We start from the raw sequence: 19,403 nt of genomic DNA on the forward strand, positions 1-19,403 counted from the left end.
CACCGTGTAGTACTCAGCTTGAACACCGGGTGGCGAGCATGTCCTTGTAGTCACGGCACCGTGTAGTACTCAGATTGAACACCGGGTGGCGAGCATGTCCTTGTAGTCACGGCACCGTGTAGTACTCAGCTTGAACACCGGGTGGCGAGCATGTCCTTGTAGTCACGACGCTGTGTAGTACTCAGCTTGAACACCAGGTGGCGAGCATGTCCTTGTAGTCACGGCACCGTGTAGTACTCAGATTGAACACCGGGTGGCGAGCATGTCCTTGTAGTCACGGCACCGTGTAGTACTCAGATTGAACACCGGGTGGCGAGCATGTCCTTGTAGTCACGGAACCGTGTAGTACTCAGATTGAACACCGGGTGGCGAGCATGTCCTTGTAGAGACGGCACCGTGTAGTGCTCAGATTGAACACCGGGTGGCGAGCATGTCCATGTAGTCACTGTACTGTGTAGTACTCAGATTGAACACCGGGTGGCGAGCATGTCCATGTAGTCACTGTACCGTGTAGTACTCAGATTGAACACCGGGTGGCGAGCATGTCCATGTAGTCACTGTACTGTGTAGTACTCAGATTGAACACCGGGTGGCGAGCATGTCCATGTAGTCATTGTACTGTGTAGTACTCAGATTGAACACCGGGTGGCGAGCATGTCCATGTAGTCACTGTACCGTGTAGTACTCAGATTGAACACCGGGTGGCGAGCATGTCCATGTAGTCACTGTACTGTGTAGTACTCAGATTGAACACCGGGTGGCGAGCGTTTGAAAAATTTCCTGGCAACTGCTAGATGTGTGCAGTTGACATTTTGGACACCAGATGACGAGCATTTCTATGTTTTCGCGGTACTACTACACAGATGTAGTTCATATTATGGACACAGGGTGGCGAGCATGTCCCTGTTCACATCGCACTGAAGTTGCAGTTGGTGCAGTTCACAATTTCATCGCCAGATGGCCAGGTTTACACAGGCAAACACTTCCGCCAGTAAGGGATGCCGCTTGATGTCGTCATTTCCTGTTTCTGCCAGTACTTCCAGGAGTTTGTCAAGAATGGGATAAAGTTAGTGCGGTGAGCGGTTTCTATGGAGACAGGGGCTCCTCAGGGGTTGCAGGTAGGTGTTAATGAGGATTGGAGGTCGGTGTCTACATGTCCTGAGTCTGTGTCTGGTTGCAGGTCACCTCCTGGCTGCAGGCGGCAGAGAGACATGTCCTGGAGCAGCTGAGCGAGGAGGAGGCGGGGAAGGAGCTGCTGCCATGTCTGCGGAGCCTGAGCGCCCAGCTGCCTGTCAGCTACAGGTACAGTCCTAAAGGTGCAGGACCGGTGCCCCCGGTCGTAGAGGCGCAGGACCGGTGCCCCCGGTCGTAGAGGCGCAGGACCGGTGCCCCCGGTAACGGTCGTGGAGGGAAAGGACCGGTGCCCCCGGTAACGGTCGTGGAGGGGCAGGACCGGTGCCCCCGGTAACGGTCGTGGAGGGGCAGGACCGGTGCCCCCGGTAACGGTCGTTGAGGGGCAGGACCGGTGCCCCCGGTAACGGTCGTGGAGGGGAAGGACCGGTGCCCCCGGTAACGGTCGTGGAGGGGAAGGACCGGTGCCCCCGGTAACGGTCGTGGAGGGGAAGGACCGGTGCCCCCGGTAACGGTCGTGGAGGGGCAGGACCGGTGCCCCCGGTCGTAGAGGGGCAGGACCGGAGCCCCCGGTCGTAGAGGGGCAGGACCGGAGCCCCCGGTCGTAGAGGGGCAGGACCGATGCCCCCGGTCGTAGAGGGGCAGGACCGATGCCCCCGGTCGTAGAGGGGCAGGACCGGTGCCCCCGGTCGTAGAGGGGCAGGACCGGTGCCCCCGGTCGTAGAGGGGCAGGACCGATGCCCCCGGTCGTAGAGGGGCAGGACCGGTGCCCCCGGTCGTAGAGGGGCAGGACCGGTGCCCCCGGTCGTAGAGGGGCAGGACCGGTGCCCCCGGTCGTAGAGGGGCAGGACCGGTGCCCCCGGTCGTAGAGGGGCAGGACCGGTGCCCCCGGTCGTAGAGGGGCAGGACCGGTGCCCCCGGTCGTAGAGGGGCAGGACCGGTGCCCCCGGTCGTAGAGGGGCAGGACCGGTGCCCCCGGTAACGGTCGTGGAGGGGAAGGACCGGTGCCCCCGGTAACGGTCGTGGAGGGGGAAGGACCGGTGCCCCCGGTAACGGTCGTGGAGGGGCAGGACCGGTGCCCCCGGTAACGGTCGTGGAGGGGCAGGACCGGTGCCCCCGGTAACGGTCGTGGAGGGGCAGGACCGGTGCCCCCGGTAACGGTCGTGGAGGGGCAGGACCGGTGCCCCCGGTAACGGTCGTGGAGGGGCAGGACCGGTGCCCCCGGTAACGGTCGTGGAGGGGCAGGACCGGTGCCCCCGGTAACGGTCGTGGAGGGGCAGGACCGGTGCCCCCGGTAATGGTCGTGGAGGGGCAGGACCGGTGCCCCCGGTAACGGTCGTGGAGGGGCAGGACCGGTGCCCCCGGTAACGGTCGTGGAGGGGCAGGACCGGTGCCCCCGGTAACGGTCGTGGAGGGGCAGGACCGGTGCCCCGGTAACGGTCGTGGAGGGGCAGGACCGGTGCCCCCGGTCGTGGAGGGGCAGGACCGGTGCCCCCGGTCGTAGAGGGGCAGGACCGGTGCCCCCGGTCGTAGAGGGGCAGGACCGGTGCCGCCAGTAACAGTCCTAGAGGTACAGGACCGGTGCCCCCAGTAACAGTCCTAGAGGTATCTTCTGGGGGTGCAGTGCTGTGCCCGTCCTGCAGTTTCAGTGTATTTTTCCTTTGTCTCCTCCCAGTTTCACCCCGATCGCCCAGCTCCTCGCCCTCCAGCGATCGCCCTGTGTCTCCCTCTTGGGCTGGGACACTGAGCAGTTCCAGCAGTGGAGCCGGGAGGGTTTGGGGCCTAAGTCCAGCAGGGCGCCCCCCACCACACTGCCACGAGCTCGCATCCTCCTGGTGGGGTACATTACAGACCGGCCTACTGATGGCAACAGAGAGCATGATGGGAACCTGTATGTGCGAGATGCCAGCGGCTGTGTACCGTGTGAGGTAAGACGCCGGGGGAGGTTACCATGGACACATCATTTCTTCTTCACTATGTTACACAGGGGCCACAAATAATGGGGCCCATGACCATGCTGTAACTAAGAACACCACTAGATGGCGTCACCCCTGATGAGTTGTGTGCTATAATCATCTCTGCAGTTCTCGCAGTTTGATTGCTCGTGTCTTGGCTCGCTGCTCTTCTTCCCCTGCTGGACGTATATCCCCACTCATCAGAGAGGAGGCTACGTGGAGGTCCTGTCCCCCCCGAACCCGGTCACCCAGCCTGAGGTCACAGCAGAAGTCCCTGCAGGTTCCTCATCTATGATGCCTGAGTCAGCACTTCTGCTTCTAGGCAGGAGGTAAATAACTGAGGCCCTCATATTCCTGACGTTCTGCGGCCTCTCCCCCCTCTTCCTCCTGCCTGTTGTCCCGCCGCCTCCTCCTCCTCCTGCCTGTTGTCCCGCCGCCTCCTCCTCCTCCTGCCTGTTGTCCCGCCGCCTCCTCCTCCTCCTGCCTGTTGTCCCGCCGCCTCCTCCTCCTCCTGCCTGTTGTCCCGCCGCCTCCTCCTCCTCCTGCCTGTTGTCCCGCCGCCTCCTCCTCCTCCTGCCTGTTGTCCCGCCGCCTCCTCCTCCTCCTGCCTGTTGTCCCGCCGCCTCCTCCTCCTCCTGCCTGTTGTCCCGCCGCCTCCTCCTCCTCCTGCCTGTTGTCCCGCCGCCTCCTCCTCCTCCTGCCTGTTGTCCCGCCGCCTCCTCCTCCTCCTGCCTGTTGTCCCGCCGCCTCCTCCTCCTCCTGCCTGTTGTCCCGCCGCCTCCTCCTCCTCCTGCCTGTTGTCCCGCCGCCTCCTCCTCCTCCTGCCTGTTGTCCTGCCGCCTCCTCCTCCCTGCCTGTTGTCCTGCCGCCTCCTCCTCCTGCCTGTTGTCCTGCCGCCTCCTCCTCCTGCCTGTTGTCCTGCCGCCTCCTCCTCCTGCCTGTTGTCCTGCCGCCTCCTCCTCCTTGTCCTGCCGCCTCCTCCTCCTTGTCCTGCCGCCTCCTCCTCCTCGTCCTGCCGCCTCCTCCTCCTTGTCCTGCCGCCTCCTCCTCCTTGTCCTGCCGCCTCCTCCTCCTTGTCCTGCCGCCTCCTCCTCCTGTCCTGCCGCCTCCTCCTCCTTGTCCTGCCGCCTCCTCCTCCTCGTCCTGCCGCCTCCTCCTCCTCGTCCTGCCGCCTCCTCCTCCTCGTCCTGCCGCCTCCTCCTCCTCGTCCTGCCGCCTCCTCCTCCTCGTCCTGCCGCCTCCTCCTCCTCGTCCTGCCGCCTCCTCCTCCTCGTCCTGCCGCCTCCTCCTCGTCCTGCCGCCTCCTCCTGCCTGTTGTCGTGCCGCCTCCTCCTCGTCCTGCCTGTTGTCGTGCCGCCTCCTCCTCGTCCTGCCTGTTGTCGTGCCGCCTCCTCCTCCTCCTGCCTGTTGTCGTGCCGCCTCCTCCTCCTCCTGCCTGTTGTCCTGACGCCGCCTCCTCCTCCTCCTGCCTGTTGTCCTGACGCCGCCTCCTCCTCCTCCTGCCTGTTGTCCTGACGCCGCCTCCTCCTCCTCCTCCTGCCTGTTGTCGTGACGCCTCCTCCTCCTCCTCCTCCTCCTGCCTGTTGTCCTGACGCCGCCTCCTCCTCCTCCTGCCTGTTGTCGTGACGCCGCCGCCTCCTCCTCCTCCTGCCTGTTGTCCTGACGCCGCCTCCTCATCCTGCCTGTTGTCCTGACGCCGCCTCCTCCTCCTGCCTGTTGTCCTGACGCCGCCTCCTCCTCCTCCTCCTCCTCCTCCTGCCTGTTGTCGTGACGCCGCCGCCTCCTCCTCCTCCTCCTCCTCCTCCTCCTCCTGCCTGTTGTCGTGACGCCGCCGCCTCCTCCTCCTCCTCCTGCCTGTTGTCGTGACGCCGCCGCCTCCTCCTCCTCCTCCTCCTCCTGCCTGTTGTCGTGACGCCGCCTCCTCCTCCTCCTCCTCCTCCTCCTCCTCCTGCCTGTTGTCGTGACGCCGCCGCCTCCTCCTCCTCCTCCTGCCTGTTGTCGTGACGCCGCCTCCTCCTCCTCCTCCTGCCTGTTGTCGTGACGCCGCCTCCTCCTCCTCCTCCTCCTCCTGCCTGTTGTCGTGACGCCGCCTCCTCCTCCTCCTCCTCCTGCCTGTTGTCGTGACGCCGCCTCCTCCTCCTGCCTGTTGTCGTGACGCCGCCTCCTCCTCCTGCCTGTTGTCGTGACGCCGCCTCCTCCTCCTGCCTGTTGTCCTGACGCCTCCTCCTGTTTCCCCCTCATTTGATTTCTTGTCCATCCGTTTCCTCTTCGTCTGTCCCCATAAATCCGGTAACAACTCTTTCCTCTCTCTTCAGCGATCGGCCCCATGGATCCCGAATATCAGTGACCGGTCATCTTTCATCTGTCACATCACTGGTCACCATCCGCAAGAAGACCTTCTTCTTCTTCTTCCTTCAAGATACAAAGCAATCTGTACCTGTGATTGTACAGGTGAGTCTATATGTATCACCCTGCAGGAGGAGGGGCAGACTCATAGCTCCTTCTATATGTATCACCCTGCAGGAGGAGGAGCAGACTCATAGCTCCCTTCTATATGTATCACCCTGCAGGAGGAGGAGCAGACTCATAGCTCCTTCTATATGTATCACCCTGCAGGAGGAGGAGCAGACTCATAGCTCCTTCTATATGTATCACCCTGCAGGAGGAGGGGCAGACTCATAGCTCCTTCTATATGTATCACCCTGCAGGGGGAGGGGCAGACTCATAGCTCCTTCTATATGTATCACCCTGCAGGAGGAGGGGCAGACTCATAGCTCCCTTCTGTCTGTGTCGCCCAGCAGGAGGAGGGGCAGACTCATAGCTCCTTCTATATGTATCACCCTGCAGGAGGAGGGGCAGACTCATAGCTCCTTCTATATGTATCACCCTGCAGGAGGAGGGGCAGACTCATAGCTCCTTCTATATGTATCACCCTGCAGGAGGAGGGGCAGACTCATAGCTCCTTCTATATGTGTCACCCTGCAGGAGGAGGGGCAGACTCATAGCTCCTTCTATATGTGTCACCCTGCAGGAGGAGGAGCAGACTCATAGCTATTTCTATATGTATCACCCTGCAGGAGGAGGGGCAGACTCATAGCTCCTTCTATATGTATCACCCTGCAGGAGGAGGGGCAGACTCATAGCTCCCTTCTGTCTGTGTCGCCCAGCAGGAGGAGGGGCAGACCCATAGCTCCTTCTATATGTATCACCCTGCAGGAGGAGGAGCAGACTCATAGCTCCTTCTATATGTATCACCCTGCAGGAGGAGGGGCAGACTCATAGCTCCCTTCTGTCTGTGTCGCCCAGCAGGAGGAGGGGCAGACTCATAGCTCCTTCTATATGTATCACCCTGCAGGAGGAGGGGCAGTCTTTTTACCTCCTCATACTAAGTTGAGACATTTTCTGTATCCTCCTCTTTTTCAGGTTCCTTCCAAGCTGTCCTGGTACCACGAGTTAAACGTTGGTGACACGTATGAAGTGACCTTGCTGGCGTTGTCGTCTCTCCGCGGGTCTCCTCACCAGGTGTTGGCGGTGACCTCCTCTTCTCTTCTCCTATCTCGCCCGCAGCTATCTCCTTCCTGTCCCTCCACACCTGTGATGGAGAATTCTGAGGAACTAATGCATCCAAGTGAAACGAAAGTGTCTCGTGGAGACCCTCAGGAGAGAGCGACGAGAAGACGATATAAAGAATCAAAGACTCTAAGCTACAAGGTGAGTAGCGGAGACAGGACATCTGGTGATCACTCCATGGATGTTGCTAGCGGAACGTAAAAAGGCATGATGAGTGTTGTTGTCCATCAAGCAAAGTCAACGATCCTTAGCTCTTTTGTTATCTGATGACGTTCCCACCCTCATCCTTTGGGGATGCTAAAGTTTGCTTATCTCCTCCCCAATATCTGCTGATATGAGGGTTGACTCATGTGTTCTCTGTCAGGGGGTGGTCACCCGGGTGCTGAATGCACCTGCAGGCTTGTATGAACTGGACGGGGCGCTGCTTCTCTGCACGGCATACACCCAGCTGCGGGGCGGAGGGAGAGGACTGAGAGTTGGTACCAGGGTGGAGGTGAGGTATCGGAACAGGTGGGGTGAATCAAGATGGCTGCCAGCAGCCCTCATTTACAGCCCTTGTCCTGGTTCCCAGGTCTGTGATGTCCACCTGCAGCAGTCTCCCAGCCCTCTCTTCCCCACGCTCGTCCTCTCGTGCTGTCTCAGGAGTCGGCTCAGAATATGTGACTTCTCTCGCCTCAACGTGCCGTGCGTCCCGTTCTCTGGATCCAGTAACCTGTATCTCCACCTCCTGTTCCACTACCGCCTGCGACTGCCGGAGTACCTGTGGGTGTGTGACGTCATCGACAAGCTGCAGGAGAAGTAAGAGAAGGGGGTGGGGTCCTGACATTCTCGCATTCGTGGACGTGATGTCCTTGTCTTTTAGGTTGTGTCCACGTCTGGTCAGACAGACATGCATCACCCGATTCCTCAGTAATGGAGCCCAAGGTCCTGCAGAGAAGCTTCTGTTTCCCACGTTGTCTTCTTGGCCCAGTGGGAGGACCGAGAGGGATTTGCTGGAAGAGATGGTTGCAGATCCACATGACTGTCCACTGCAGGAGGTAAATGTCATGGGGAAGAGTTAGAGGTGGGGGGCATCAGCGGCCATGATCTAATGATAGCGTCTCCTCATTTCCCCCCCCCAGTACTGTCCGCTGCCTCCTCCTTGGTGCCTCCCTCCTCTCTCCCTGTTTCCCTCTATGATATGTTCCTCGGAGAACCTTCAAGGACAGGAGGCGAATCAACATCTTCACTGGTCCCATTACTCACTGCGATCCAGAGATCTGTCTGTGCCTCATGTGAGTACGAGAGCTCCCACCTTCCTGGTGGCCTTCCCTTTAAGCAGTGACCTCAGAAGATGAGATGTCCTGGAGTCTTCTCACCACTATGTGACTGCTGTCTTCCCACAGGTCCTCCTCGGTGTTCTTCAGGCCTCCTCTTCAGGATCTCTGTTCTTAAAGGACCAGTCATCTTCTCTCACCTGTCTGGTTCTGCCGGCTCCTGTGATCAACTGGATAGGTATACGTCTTCCCCTTCTTCGCTCATATATTATATTGTTACTTGTCCATCATCAGTCAGAAGCGTCCACTTCATCATGTCTGCCGATACAAGAGTATTAAGTAACCCCGCATCCAAATAGGCGATATTTATCCTTTAAGGATTATCATTCAGCAGGGTCAACCCTGTTGACCCTGCTGAACCTAACAATACCTTGTCCCGTTGCTGTATTGCCCCATTCCAGAGAAAATTCACTTTTTCATCTTATGAAAATTCGGTTGATGGAACACCAAGATGCCGGCCCAAGCCCTTAGAGCACTAGTTAGTCACTGCCCCGCAGCTCCAGATATTACCCCTGCTTGATAGACAGGGCCAAATATCTCGCCCGGTCCTGTGTTCCCGCACTTGCTCTGTTGGTCTGTGAATGGTGCATGTGCCAGGGGGATTTGCTGCTTCTCCTACTTCTGGGTGTCAGCTCACATCATTGGAGCATGCGCTGTAGGTATCTGCATGGCTTAGGGAGCAGCAGCAAATCCTCTGCACCTGCCCCAATACTAGGACCACCGGTACAGAACCACACAGCCAGCGACAAATGTGACCCTGTGGGGCGGTGACTCACCGGTGCTCCAAGGGCTTGGGCCGGCCCCCTGTCCCATCAACCTCATTTGCATATGAAGAAAAAGTGACTTTCTCAGAAACCGTGCGAAGGTTTAACATACCGTATTTTTCCAGCATTGCGGCTGTCCTCACCTCCCCGTGCCTCCCGCATGCTTATGACCGCGCTTCCATTAGCATTTGGACTATACGAAGCGCTGCCACTTTTATCCCATTTTTTGGCGGGGGGTGGGGGGTCCGTCTTATAGTTGGAAAAATACGGTAAGTAATGTATCGGATGATTTAGCAACGTCAACCCTTCCAGGCAGTATGCTTGGTTTACTAGGGAGGATCCTGCTGACAGATGCTCTTTAAGGTTATGTCCAGTGAAAATTGTGCTTAGATTTTTAGTAAGCCCCCCAAAGGGGCTTGATTTCATCATGGATCCCTTTCTTTCTGGAAATCGAGAGTGTGTGTCTATCAGATCATTCTTGACTCGGAGCACAAGGTTTGGTGTCCATCTTATTCCTGGACTTGTATTTTGCAGGCTGTGTCCTCGAGGTTCGTCGCTATCAGCTGGTGACTGAGATCCTACGGGTGAAAGGCGATCAGGAGGATCAGCGCAGCAGGTGCCAGTCTCTCCATACTTCTACACCGCACGTATGTGCTGGATCCTTCTCACCGGCCTGTCTCCTGCCATCTTAGGGTGTACGCTGTGTTCCTCGCCGAAGACGTGCGAATCCTGCACTCCTCACATTCCTCATCATCTTCTTGCCCGGATGCAGGAACGGGGCCTCATCCACCAGTTAAAATACCACGGCGGGAGGCATCCTGGGCACAGCGCCACCTTGTGATCGAGAGTTTGGAGGGGAGGCGTATGAAACCCGGCCAGGACAAGGGGCTTCAGTTCCGGGCTACAGCTTCATGGGTGGACATCAGAGAGGAAGGAGCAGAGGCCAGGAGATCGGATAACGGAGAGAAAAGTCTTACAAAGGTCGGGGAAGCCATTGTCCTCGTCGTCGGTTTTATCTGCCAGTGACTCCACGTGACTCATTCTGTTCTTTCTGCAGGTCGTCCTCCTGTTCTCCTGCTCCTCAGTGCGGTGGTTTCACTTCCTCCAACCCAACAAGTTGTATCGTCTGAGTGCTACAGGAGAAACGGTGAGGGCTGCAGGCTTACTGACCCCATACACCTGTCACCCTGCAGGGGGCGGAGCAGACTCATAGCTCCTTCTATATGTATCACCCTGCAAGAGGAGGGGCAGACTCATAGCTCCTTCTATATGTATCGCCCTGCAGGAGGAGGTGCAGACTCATAGCCCCCTTCTATATATATCACCCTGCAGGAGGAGGGGCAGACTCATAGCTCCTTCTATATGTATCACCCTGCAGGAGGAGGGGCAGACTCATAGCTCCTTCTATATGTATCACCCTGCAGGAGGAGGAGCCGACTCATAGCTCCTTCTATATGTATCACCCTGCAGGAGGAGGGGCAGACTCATAGCTCCTTCTATATGTATCACCCTGCAGGAGGAGGAGCAGACTCATAGCTCCTTCTATATGTATCACCCTGCAGGAGGAGGGGCAGACTCATAGCTCCTTCTATATGTATCACCCTGCAGGAGGAGGAGCAGACTCATAGCCCCCTTCTATATATATCACCCTGCAGGAGGAGGGGCAGACTCATAGCTCCTTCTATATGTATCACCCTGCAGGAGGAGGAGCAGACTCATAGCTCCTTCTATATGTATCACCCTGCAGGAGGAGGGGCAGACTCATAGCTCCTTCTATATGTATCGCCCTGCAGGAGGAGGGGCAGACTCATAGCTCCTTCTATATGTATCGCCCTGCAGGAGGAGGGGCAGACTCATAGCTCCTTCTATATGTATCGCCCTGCAGGGGGAGGAGCAGACTCATATCTCCTTCTATATGTATCGCCCTGCAGGAGGAGGGGCAGACTCATAGCTCCTTCTATATGTATCGCCCTGCAGGAGGAGGGGCAGACTCATAGCTCCTTCTATATGTATCGCCCTGCAGGGGGAGGAGCAGACTCATAGCTCCTTCTATATGTATCGCCCTGCAGGGGGAGGAGCAGACTCATATCTCCTTCTATATGTATCGCCCTGCAGGAGGAGGGGCAGACTCATAGCTCCTTCTATATGTATCGCCCTGCAGGAGGAGGGGCAGACTCATAGCTCCTTCTATATGTATCGCCCTGCAGGAGGAGGAGCAGACTCATAGCTCCTTCTATATGTGTCACCCTGCAGGAGGAGGGGCAGACTCATAGCTCCCTTCTATATGTGTCACCCTGCAGGAGGAGGGGCAGACTCATAGCTCCTTCTATATGTATCACCCTGCAGGAGGAGGAGCAGACTCATAGCTCCTTCTATATGTATCACCCTGCAGGAGGAGGAGCAGACTCATAGCTCCTTCTATATGTATCACCCTGCAGGAGGAGGGGCAGACTCATAGCTCCTTCTATATGTATTACCCTGCAGGAGGAGGGGCAGACTCATAGCTCCTTCTATATGTATCACCCTGTAGGAGGAGGAGCAGACTCATAGCTCCTTCTATATGTATCACCCTGCAGGAGGAGGAGCAGACTCATAGCTCCCTTCTATATGTATCACCCTGCAGGAGGAGGGGCAGACTCATAGCTCCCTTCTATATGTATCACCCTGCAGGAGGAGGGGCAGACTCATAGCTCCTTCTATATGTATCACCCTGCAGGAGGAGGGGCAGACTCATAGCTCCCTTCTATATGTATCACCCTGCAGGAGGAGGAGCAGACTCATAGCTCCTTCTATATGTATCACCCTGCAGGGGGAGGAGCAGACTCATATCTCCTTCTATATGTATCACCCTGCAGGAGGAGGGGCAGACTCATAGCTCCTTCTATATGTATCGCCCTGCAGGAGGAGGGGCAGACTCATAGCTCCTTCTATATGTATCGCCCTGCAGGGGGAGGAGCAGACTCATATCTCCTTCTATATGTATCACCCTGCAGGAGGAGGAGCAGACTCATAGCTCCTTCTATATGTATCACCCTGCAGGAGGAGGAGCAGACTCATAGCTCCTTCTATATGTATCACCCTGCAGGAGGAGGGGCAGACTCATAGCTCCTTCTATATGTATCACCCTGCAGGAGGAGGGGCAGACTCATACCTCCTTCTATATGTATCGCCCTGCAGGAGGAGGGGCAGACTCATTTTCCCATGTTTTTCAGGACTCCGGGATATTTGACCGTTTATCGGATCCTCCCCTGGAAATCGTCAGTGCTCTTCGGTGTCTCCAGGTTCCTGCTGACTGGACACTAGAAGACGTAGAGGTGACTTCTCCCTGCTGTTGGGCTTTTTTCCCTGCGTCCTTCCTGTGTGCACCCCCTGATCTGTCCTGTGTATTTAGACCACACGGTTCTCACCAGGCCCAGCCGACCTCCCTTCTATAGAAGAAGCGCTGAAGCAGAGGTGAGTTGCTCCTCAGACAGGACCTTGAGGTTGAGCTGCCATCTTTCATCCAGTCATCGGTGGTGTTTCTTCCAGCTCCAGCGGCTCTCTGCTGACTGTGACGGGTGTGGTGTGCAGCCGCCTCATATGTGACACACAGAACACAAGGGCAGCGCCATGCAGCGCACATAAGGTTCCTGGTGAGCATGGTCGTCTTCTTACTGCTGTATGGTCCTATATGAGGCTGACCTCCTGTCCTCCTCCACAGATGTATTCTTGCCTCCCGGAGCCTCCATCAAAGTGACCATAACCCAGCCCCAGAGCCAGTCCTCTGCATCTGTTTATCTGGATGTCTCAAATGGCCCCTACCATCTGGGGCTTCTCCCAGGGGCCACAGTAATGCTGCAAGGCTTGGAGAGGAAAGTATCCAGGTATTATTCCAGAGCAACCCCCTTAGTGTTTAACTTCAAGGAATTAACATGTACCCTCGGCATTGTGTAAATTACCATCTGAATCTACATACAAAGTGCAGTCACTGTGTACATACATTACATATCCTGTATTATACCCCAGAGCTGCACTCACTATTCTGCTGGTGCAGTCACTGTGTACATACATTACTTATCCTGTACTGATCCTGAGTTACATCCTGTATTATACTCCAGAGCTGCACTCACTATTCTGCTGGTGCACTCACCGTGTACATACGTTACTTATCCTGTACTGATCCTGAGTTACATCCTGTATTATACTCCAGAGCTGCACTCACTATTCTGCTGGTGCACTCACCGTGTACATACATTACTTATCCTGTATTATACCCCAGAGCTGCACTCACTATTCTGCTGGTGCACTCACCGTGTACATACATTACATATCCTGTATTATACCCCAGAGCTGCACTCACTATTCTGCTGGTGCACTCACCGTGTACATACATTACTTATCCTGTACTGATCCTGAGTCACATCCTGTATTATACCCCAGAGCTGCACTCACTATTCTGCTGGTGCAGTCACTGTGTACATACATTACATTTCTTGTCTATATATAATCAGTATTTACAATTTTTCCAGTTTTTAAAGGATTTTTTACATACAGCAGCAGATTGTCAGGAAGGAAGCGTTCCTGCTCATCAGTGGAGGAGACCACTGCTATTAGGCTACTTTCACACTTGCGTTCGGTGTGGATCCGTCTGGTATCTGCACAGACGGATCCGCACCTATAAACAATGGTATCCGTTCAGTGCGGATCCGTCTGCATAACAGCTTTTTGAAATCTGGGTTTTCACGATCATGAAAACTCAGATCCGACAGTATATTACTCAGATCCGACATCCTGATCGGGTGCATTTCCGATCGGCGTCCCAGTTTAATTGCTGGCGCTCCGATCGGTTACCATGGCAGCCAGGACGCTACTGCAGTTCTGGCTGCCATGGTTACATAGCTTATACTTACCTGTGCTAGTGCATATGCACAGTATAGGGAGGAATGATCGCTAATACCATCACTCCCCCCCCATACTGACTAGGTTTTGCTGGCAGCAGCTTTTTATCAGGTAATCAGCGGCAGTATTACACTGCCAGATCATCGATATTGGCACTTACTCTGAACGCTCATTAGTGATGATCTGGCCGACTGTCTGCCAGTCTAAAGGTGGATTATTTGGCCCTAATATTGGACAGTGTCGGTGTAAATGTGCCGCAGATTGGTCATTCATTGGGCGATCCTGTCTTCGCGCCGGCACCACCGATCATCCTTCCTGGGCAGCAGATCGTGCCGTCTAAACTGCAGCTGTATGAGGACGAGCGATGGCGATCCCTCGTCCTCATCCTGTGGAGGAGATCGCTGCATGTAAATACTGCATTGATCTCCTCCACTGAACGAGCAGCTGACTGTCAGGAAGGAACGCTTCCTTCCCGACCATCAGCTGTAACATCGCGCGGTGTAAACCCGCCTTAGTGCAGCCATTTTCACAGAGAGAAGGTTTAATGGAAAGATTTGCTCCGTTTCTGGTTTTGGCTCAGAATCACTGATGGAAATCACTGACCAAACACTGACTGTGTGAACTAGGCCTTACACATCAGCGTCAAGGACGGTCTGTTCACCTGTTGTCTCCTTCATAGATGCCTTTGTCATGAGATCAGCGTGTTCTGGGTGATCAGCTGATCCTCGTACGATCCTCTGGTATAATGTTTCTCCCTCTTAGGTCCGGCAGAGTCTACCTCCGCAGCGTGCCCACCACCCACCTGAGCGTCTTGAGCCCACCCACCGAGAGTTTGTGAGTTTTTTCATTGACTTCTTTGTAGTTGGAGTTTTCCAGTCGGTGAAAGGCGAACCTTCCTAACGTACTCCTTTCTTTCAATTCCTCGTTCCTTTCAAGATCTCAGATTGCTGTCAGTGAATGGAAACACATTTCAATTCCTAAAACAATCCTCCGTGAGCTAACCAGTCTGCACGCCGGGCTGATACATTGGAGATGTGTTCAGCTCGCAGAGGATTGTCCAGGTTGGATATATGTGGTGACAAACCCTCAGCTGTGAGAAGATCTGTACGGATATTTAGCCTCTGGATGTAAATAAGAATGTTTTCATTTGCTGACGGCAAGCAGAGATCTAGGCAGGGGCAGATTGGGAACTTAAAGTGTCCCTGAAAAAAATAAAGTGGCCCCATTTTGTAGGTGGGTCCAAACTAAAACAAGTAGGCGGGGCCTGCAATACCATAGTGCAGCACATAATACCGCCCCAGCAGAACCAAATACCGCAGGACAGCACAAAATACCGCCGCCCCAGCATTTAACTGTATCACGGTCATGACGGTAATACAGTTCAGGGGGGCACCTGCGGCTGTTGAGCATCAGGTCATTATGTACCCGGCCAGCAGAGAGGAGGGCTTGGGTGGCCCCCTGGGCATCGGCCCTCCGGGAAACTTCCCTATAGGGTCTACGGCCGATCCTAGGAAATGGTTTGCAAGTGGAAGCATAAAGCATATTAGAACCCGTCCGAATTTGGTCGGATAGATTGCTTCGTCTGTGCTTTCAGTGAGAACGTGGCTGCACCCCCTCTCGTACTGTTCAAGCAGCTGACAGGGACCCCGAATCCTCAGCGGGCGGTGTGCTCCGTGACCTGTGTCCTCAGCGTGACGCTGTACTGGGACTGCTCGGGGTGTGGCAGCGCATTCGTGCAGGTAAGTCTGCTGTGCACCTCCCACTTGTCCACTTCTTCTGTGCAAATGCTTGGCTGAGAGTTTTCTTCACCCACAGGGAGCCTGTCTCCGCTCGGCCTTCTGCAACTCTCCGTCTGGGGTCTTCAGAGCAAAAGCCTGGTGAGCAGACAGCAGCCTCGTACAGGGAGGGGGAAGGGGAGACGGGGTACGACAAGGGTTAACCCAATCCTGTCCATTTCAGGGTAAAAGCAGAGGATGGATCTGGAGAGGTGCGGCTATTCCTGCAGGATGAGGCGGTCTTGCTGGTGCTGGGAATCTCCCGCAAGCTCTGGGAGGCTCTGCAGGGGCGGGTCTTGTCAAGGGGGAAAGTGGTAGTGAAGAGCCGAGGGCGGAGTGAGCTGCCAGTAAGTGTACACAGCCACATAGCGGGTGATTGTAGATGGCGCTCAGACGACTTACCTCAGTCCTCTCCTGCAGGGTGACGAGCACAGCAGAGACCCCCTGGTAGACCACATGACCTTCCTCATGACCCGTCCAGCCATCTGCCGACCCTTAGTCCTCACCTTCAGAGAACGTGCGGAAGCTGCAGGAGCCGTGACCTCAGGTGAGACCACCTAATATTCTGACAAGTCTGTCCTGTCCTGGGAAACCTGAGGCCATATTTCTGATGTTTTTTTTGTTTTTGTTTTTTTTATGGGGGGGGCATGGTGTAAGTCAAGGGTTAAAGAGAACCTTTCATCAGGTTGGCCCTAGTCTAATTATGGTCTTACCTTATAGGGTGGTCCCCACTGATGCCATGGCACTTCCCCCCCAAAGACCCCTCCCTCCCCGTTCGTCCGCTGTTGGCCCCATTAATTTTGGCACCTTATATTATAATGAGCCGGCTCGGTCATACTAGGCGGAGACTCGCCGTTTCGCTGGGGGAGGTTTTCTTCTCCCTGGCTGTCAGCGCATCCAATCAGAGCGCACCGCTCTTAGCCAGGGAGGAGTCTCCGCCTAGTATAACCGAGTCGGCTCATTATAATATATAAAAGGGGGGGTCTTTGGGGGGAAAAAAAAAGTGTCATTGCATCAGTGGGGACCACCCTATAAGGGAAGACCGTAATTAGACTAGGGCCAAACTGATGAAAGGTCCTCTTTAAGATCTCTGCTTACTGTCATTGACAGGAACTCTGTATTGTTTACATTCAGATGCTTAAAGTGGTTGTCTGGCCTTGAAGTGACAAATGAGCCATAAGGCTCCATTCACAAGTCCGCAATTCTGTTCCGCATTTTGCAGAAACGGAATTGCGGACCCAATTTATTTCTATGGGGCGGCCCGGATACGGAAATGTGGACCTGCACTTCCGGGTCCGCAATTCCGATCCCGAAAAAAAATAAATAGAACATGTCCTATTCTTGTCCGCAATTGCGGACAAGAATAGCCATTTTCTATTAAGTGCCGGTGATGTGGGGTCTGCAAAATGTGGAACGCACATTGCCGGTGTCCATGTTCTGCGGATCCGCAAAACGCACACGGACGTCTGAATGGAGACATTGTGTAGTATCAGGTCATGATGGTGGTGTTCCCATTCACTGACAGCAAGTGGAGATCTTGGAAGTGCTGAGTGAATTTACTCCGGAGCCTGTCTGATGTCTTGTCATCCGTATCTAAAGCTTCTCGCGCTTACTCATATTCTTACCTCTTACCCCTAGCCTTGTCAGAGCTGACGCGCTTCACGCGGGGGGAGAGAGAATACGTCACCCGGGTGCCTGCGGCCCCTGTGGTCACCTGTGTGCAGCTCCAGGAGGCAGAGCCTCGTGCCTTGTGTCACATGATTAGAGACTGCAGCCAATCAGTAAATTAACCTGTAATCGTCCGCACTGGATATTTTATACCTTTGTAATTAAATTCTTTTTACGTGGCATTGTCTGGTTATGTACTAAGCAGCGGCCCACGTCTGGGGCTAAACATGGAAGAGATGACTGCGCTTTGCTTAAAAAAAAAAACCAGGATTTTATTTACAGCACGGTACAAATGTGGGACGACTAAGAACACACGCGGCCGCTCTTCACAGCGAGATAAATAAGACAGTACAAAAATATATATATATAAAAAGAGAGCGCCCTCGCCCTGTTCTTAGCGCTGTCCCTTTACAATGGCAGTTGAGTAGCTGATGATGATCTGACGTCTTACTCTGAGTGGAGATATAACTGTTACACACGTACCCCGGCCCTGCCCTCCCACCGCTCCTGATGGCTCATTGGGACCAGGTTACACATAAAGGCAGCTTGAACCAGTGAGAAGTTGTGGTTGGGGGGAGTTCATCCGATTACCACTGCCTCTTCTGTGGGCTCTTCTACTCCTTCCATCATTATGGACATATCCAGGTCTTCCTCGTAGTCGGGGGAGCAGCCTGTGCAGGACTGAAGGTGACAACGTGTTACTGTCATGCAGAAGCACCGATGGTTGCCCACCAGGTCCTGCCTGTGATACAGTGCTGGGCCTAGTAAAATGTAGGTACTGCCATGGACATCCTGAAGACAAGCATGGAGCCCACCAGGAGGGACCCACTGCATTTCTAGGGACCAAAGGAAAGGAGAGCTGATGGTGGGTTCCCCATAAAGTGCAAATCTGTGGCCCAGGACTTGTACTCAAGGCCAAGTCATAGGAGACCAGGGACGTCCCTGACCATTTCTAAAAGAAGCTGTGACATCAGAGATTCATAACATGTAACCTATCACCATTGGGCAGTGACATAGTCCCAGTGAGAAGCACCTTAGATGTAGAGGAGTAGTGCCACACTTGTCCAGTATTTCAGCACTATTTTCATTAAAGGGGTTGTCTCATCTTAGACTGGTGGCATATCACAAGGATATTCCACCGGTGTCCTATAGGTGCAGTCCCACCTCTGGGACCTGCACCTATCTCAAGAACAGGACCCCCAAAGTGAGTGGAGAGCAGCCCTTTTCATAGGACTTCTGAAAATATCTGAGCATGTTCGCTTTCCCACTTGTGGGACTCTCAAAAATGAATGGAGAGCGCTATGCCCCCGATCTCATAATCAGATACTTATGTCCTGCCCTGAGGATGTGTTTGAAGTGACATTCACATATCTATACAGCTAGAAGTAATCTGCTGTGCACATCCATGTATAAACTCACTGTGATGTTGACGACATGGGGTAAACGGCCTTTCCGGACCCAGGAGTGGACTTCTCCCAGCTCCCTCTTCTGCTCCTCGCTGAACTTAGGCTGGTTCCTTTGAAGTTGTCGAAGCTTCTCCCGATCTTCCCGAAGGACGCTTTCAAGATCTCTGTTAAGATGGAGCAGTGAAGGATGACATTAGATGAGAAGAAACTAAACCAAGACCAGGTTCTAGCAAGGTGTTGCATCCTTCTAGAAGTATTAATACCCTAGCACTCTAACCTTGACGGGAGTTGATAGGACATCATTACTTCATGGTCGGCATTGGCCATCAGAAGCCAGAGTGGGTCCTGCATGACGTATCTGATCACTTTTTGTTCCACTTGCTCCCTTTCCGCTTTTTTGACTCTTAAATCGGTCTCTGAAGAGTCAATGCTACCAAAATATTTGCTGGTGTTGCTGCTCTCACTGCTCCCTGGGAGGAAATTGGAATGTACTGAAGCTCTAGAAAATATGTTACAATGGCAAAGAAGCTTGAGCATTTCAGCTATCCATACTCACGGGTGCCACAAGCAGACGTACTGCCCCCGTTAGAGCCCATGGATCCCGAGGCAGCAGATCCTGTGCCAGAGCAAGAATCCTCAAGCAGAAGTAAATCGAGAAGATCACTAGAACTGGAGAGAGCATCGTTGTGTGATGAGGACTCCTGAGGATCCCCCTGAGGTGGTCAGAGTGAAGGACAGTAGATGTTAGAGACTGGAGGTGACTGATCTGACCAAAATAATGCTGGAGAAGCGGTCTGCATGTTAAAGATCCGGTATAGACAGTGCAAAATGTATACTTTATTAATGCTTGTTTATTCGCTGCAACTTATTTGCCACCATGATCCGGATGCTGGTAGATGTCTGCATTGTGGCGTCAATAAACAGCCTAATCGGGTGCAGA

The 19,403-nt window shown here is 54.6% G+C and overlaps 2 protein-coding genes across 7 annotated transcripts in view; one reads left to right on the forward strand and one right to left on the reverse strand.

Moving 5' to 3' along the window:
- Window positions 1-1,006: 1,006 nt before the first annotated feature.
- CTC1 (CST telomere replication complex component 1) lies at window positions 1,007-17,237 on the forward strand. 2 transcript variants are annotated; one of them, XM_044282868.1, is made up of 24 exons: window positions 1,007-1,118; window positions 1,181-1,302; window positions 2,807-3,059; window positions 3,216-3,415; window positions 5,402-5,537; window positions 6,510-6,797; window positions 7,021-7,149; window positions 7,228-7,454; window positions 7,519-7,693; window positions 7,778-7,930; window positions 8,042-8,150; window positions 9,271-9,352; window positions 9,429-9,717; window positions 9,794-9,883; window positions 11,949-12,050; window positions 12,128-12,189; window positions 12,265-12,368; window positions 12,437-12,599; window positions 14,377-14,448; window positions 15,209-15,353; window positions 15,430-15,491; window positions 15,574-15,736; window positions 15,810-15,936; window positions 17,028-17,237. In XM_044282868.1, exons 1-24 carry the CDS (start codon window positions 1,089-1,091, stop codon window positions 17,177-17,179), a joined length of 3,435 nt encoding a protein of 1,144 aa, XP_044138803.1. In that variant the 5' UTR covers window positions 1,007-1,088; the 3' UTR covers window positions 17,180-17,237. The 2 variants fall into 2 exon arrangements, with proteins under 2 accessions (XP_044138803.1, XP_044138804.1); XM_044282869.1 differs by lacking the exons at window positions 1,007-1,118; window positions 1,181-1,302; window positions 3,216-3,415 and having other exon boundaries at window positions 2,930-3,059.
- A 73-nt stretch (window positions 17,238-17,310) lies between these two features.
- PER1 (period circadian regulator 1) overlaps window positions 17,311-19,403 on the reverse strand; it is a 33,039-nt gene continuing 30,946 nt past the window's right edge. For all 5 annotated transcript variants that reach the window (XM_044278875.1, XM_044278880.1, XM_044278876.1 and 2 more), the window contains exons 20-23: window positions 19,020-19,176; window positions 18,741-18,933; window positions 18,477-18,627; window positions 17,311-17,738 (exon numbers count right to left, since the gene is read on the reverse strand). In XM_044278875.1, coding sequence (XP_044134810.1) covers window positions 17,637-17,738; window positions 18,477-18,627; window positions 18,741-18,933; window positions 19,020-19,176 — 603 coding nt within the window. In that variant the 3' untranslated portion in view covers window positions 17,311-17,636. The remainder of the gene's footprint in view (window positions 17,739-18,476; window positions 18,628-18,740; window positions 18,934-19,019; window positions 19,177-19,403) is intronic.

Source organism: Bufo gargarizans, chromosome 2 (assembly GCF_014858855.1).
Source record: "Bufo gargarizans isolate SCDJY-AF-19 chromosome 2, ASM1485885v1, whole genome shotgun sequence".
Classification (NCBI taxonomy): domain Eukaryota; kingdom Metazoa; phylum Chordata; class Amphibia; order Anura; family Bufonidae; genus Bufo; species Bufo gargarizans.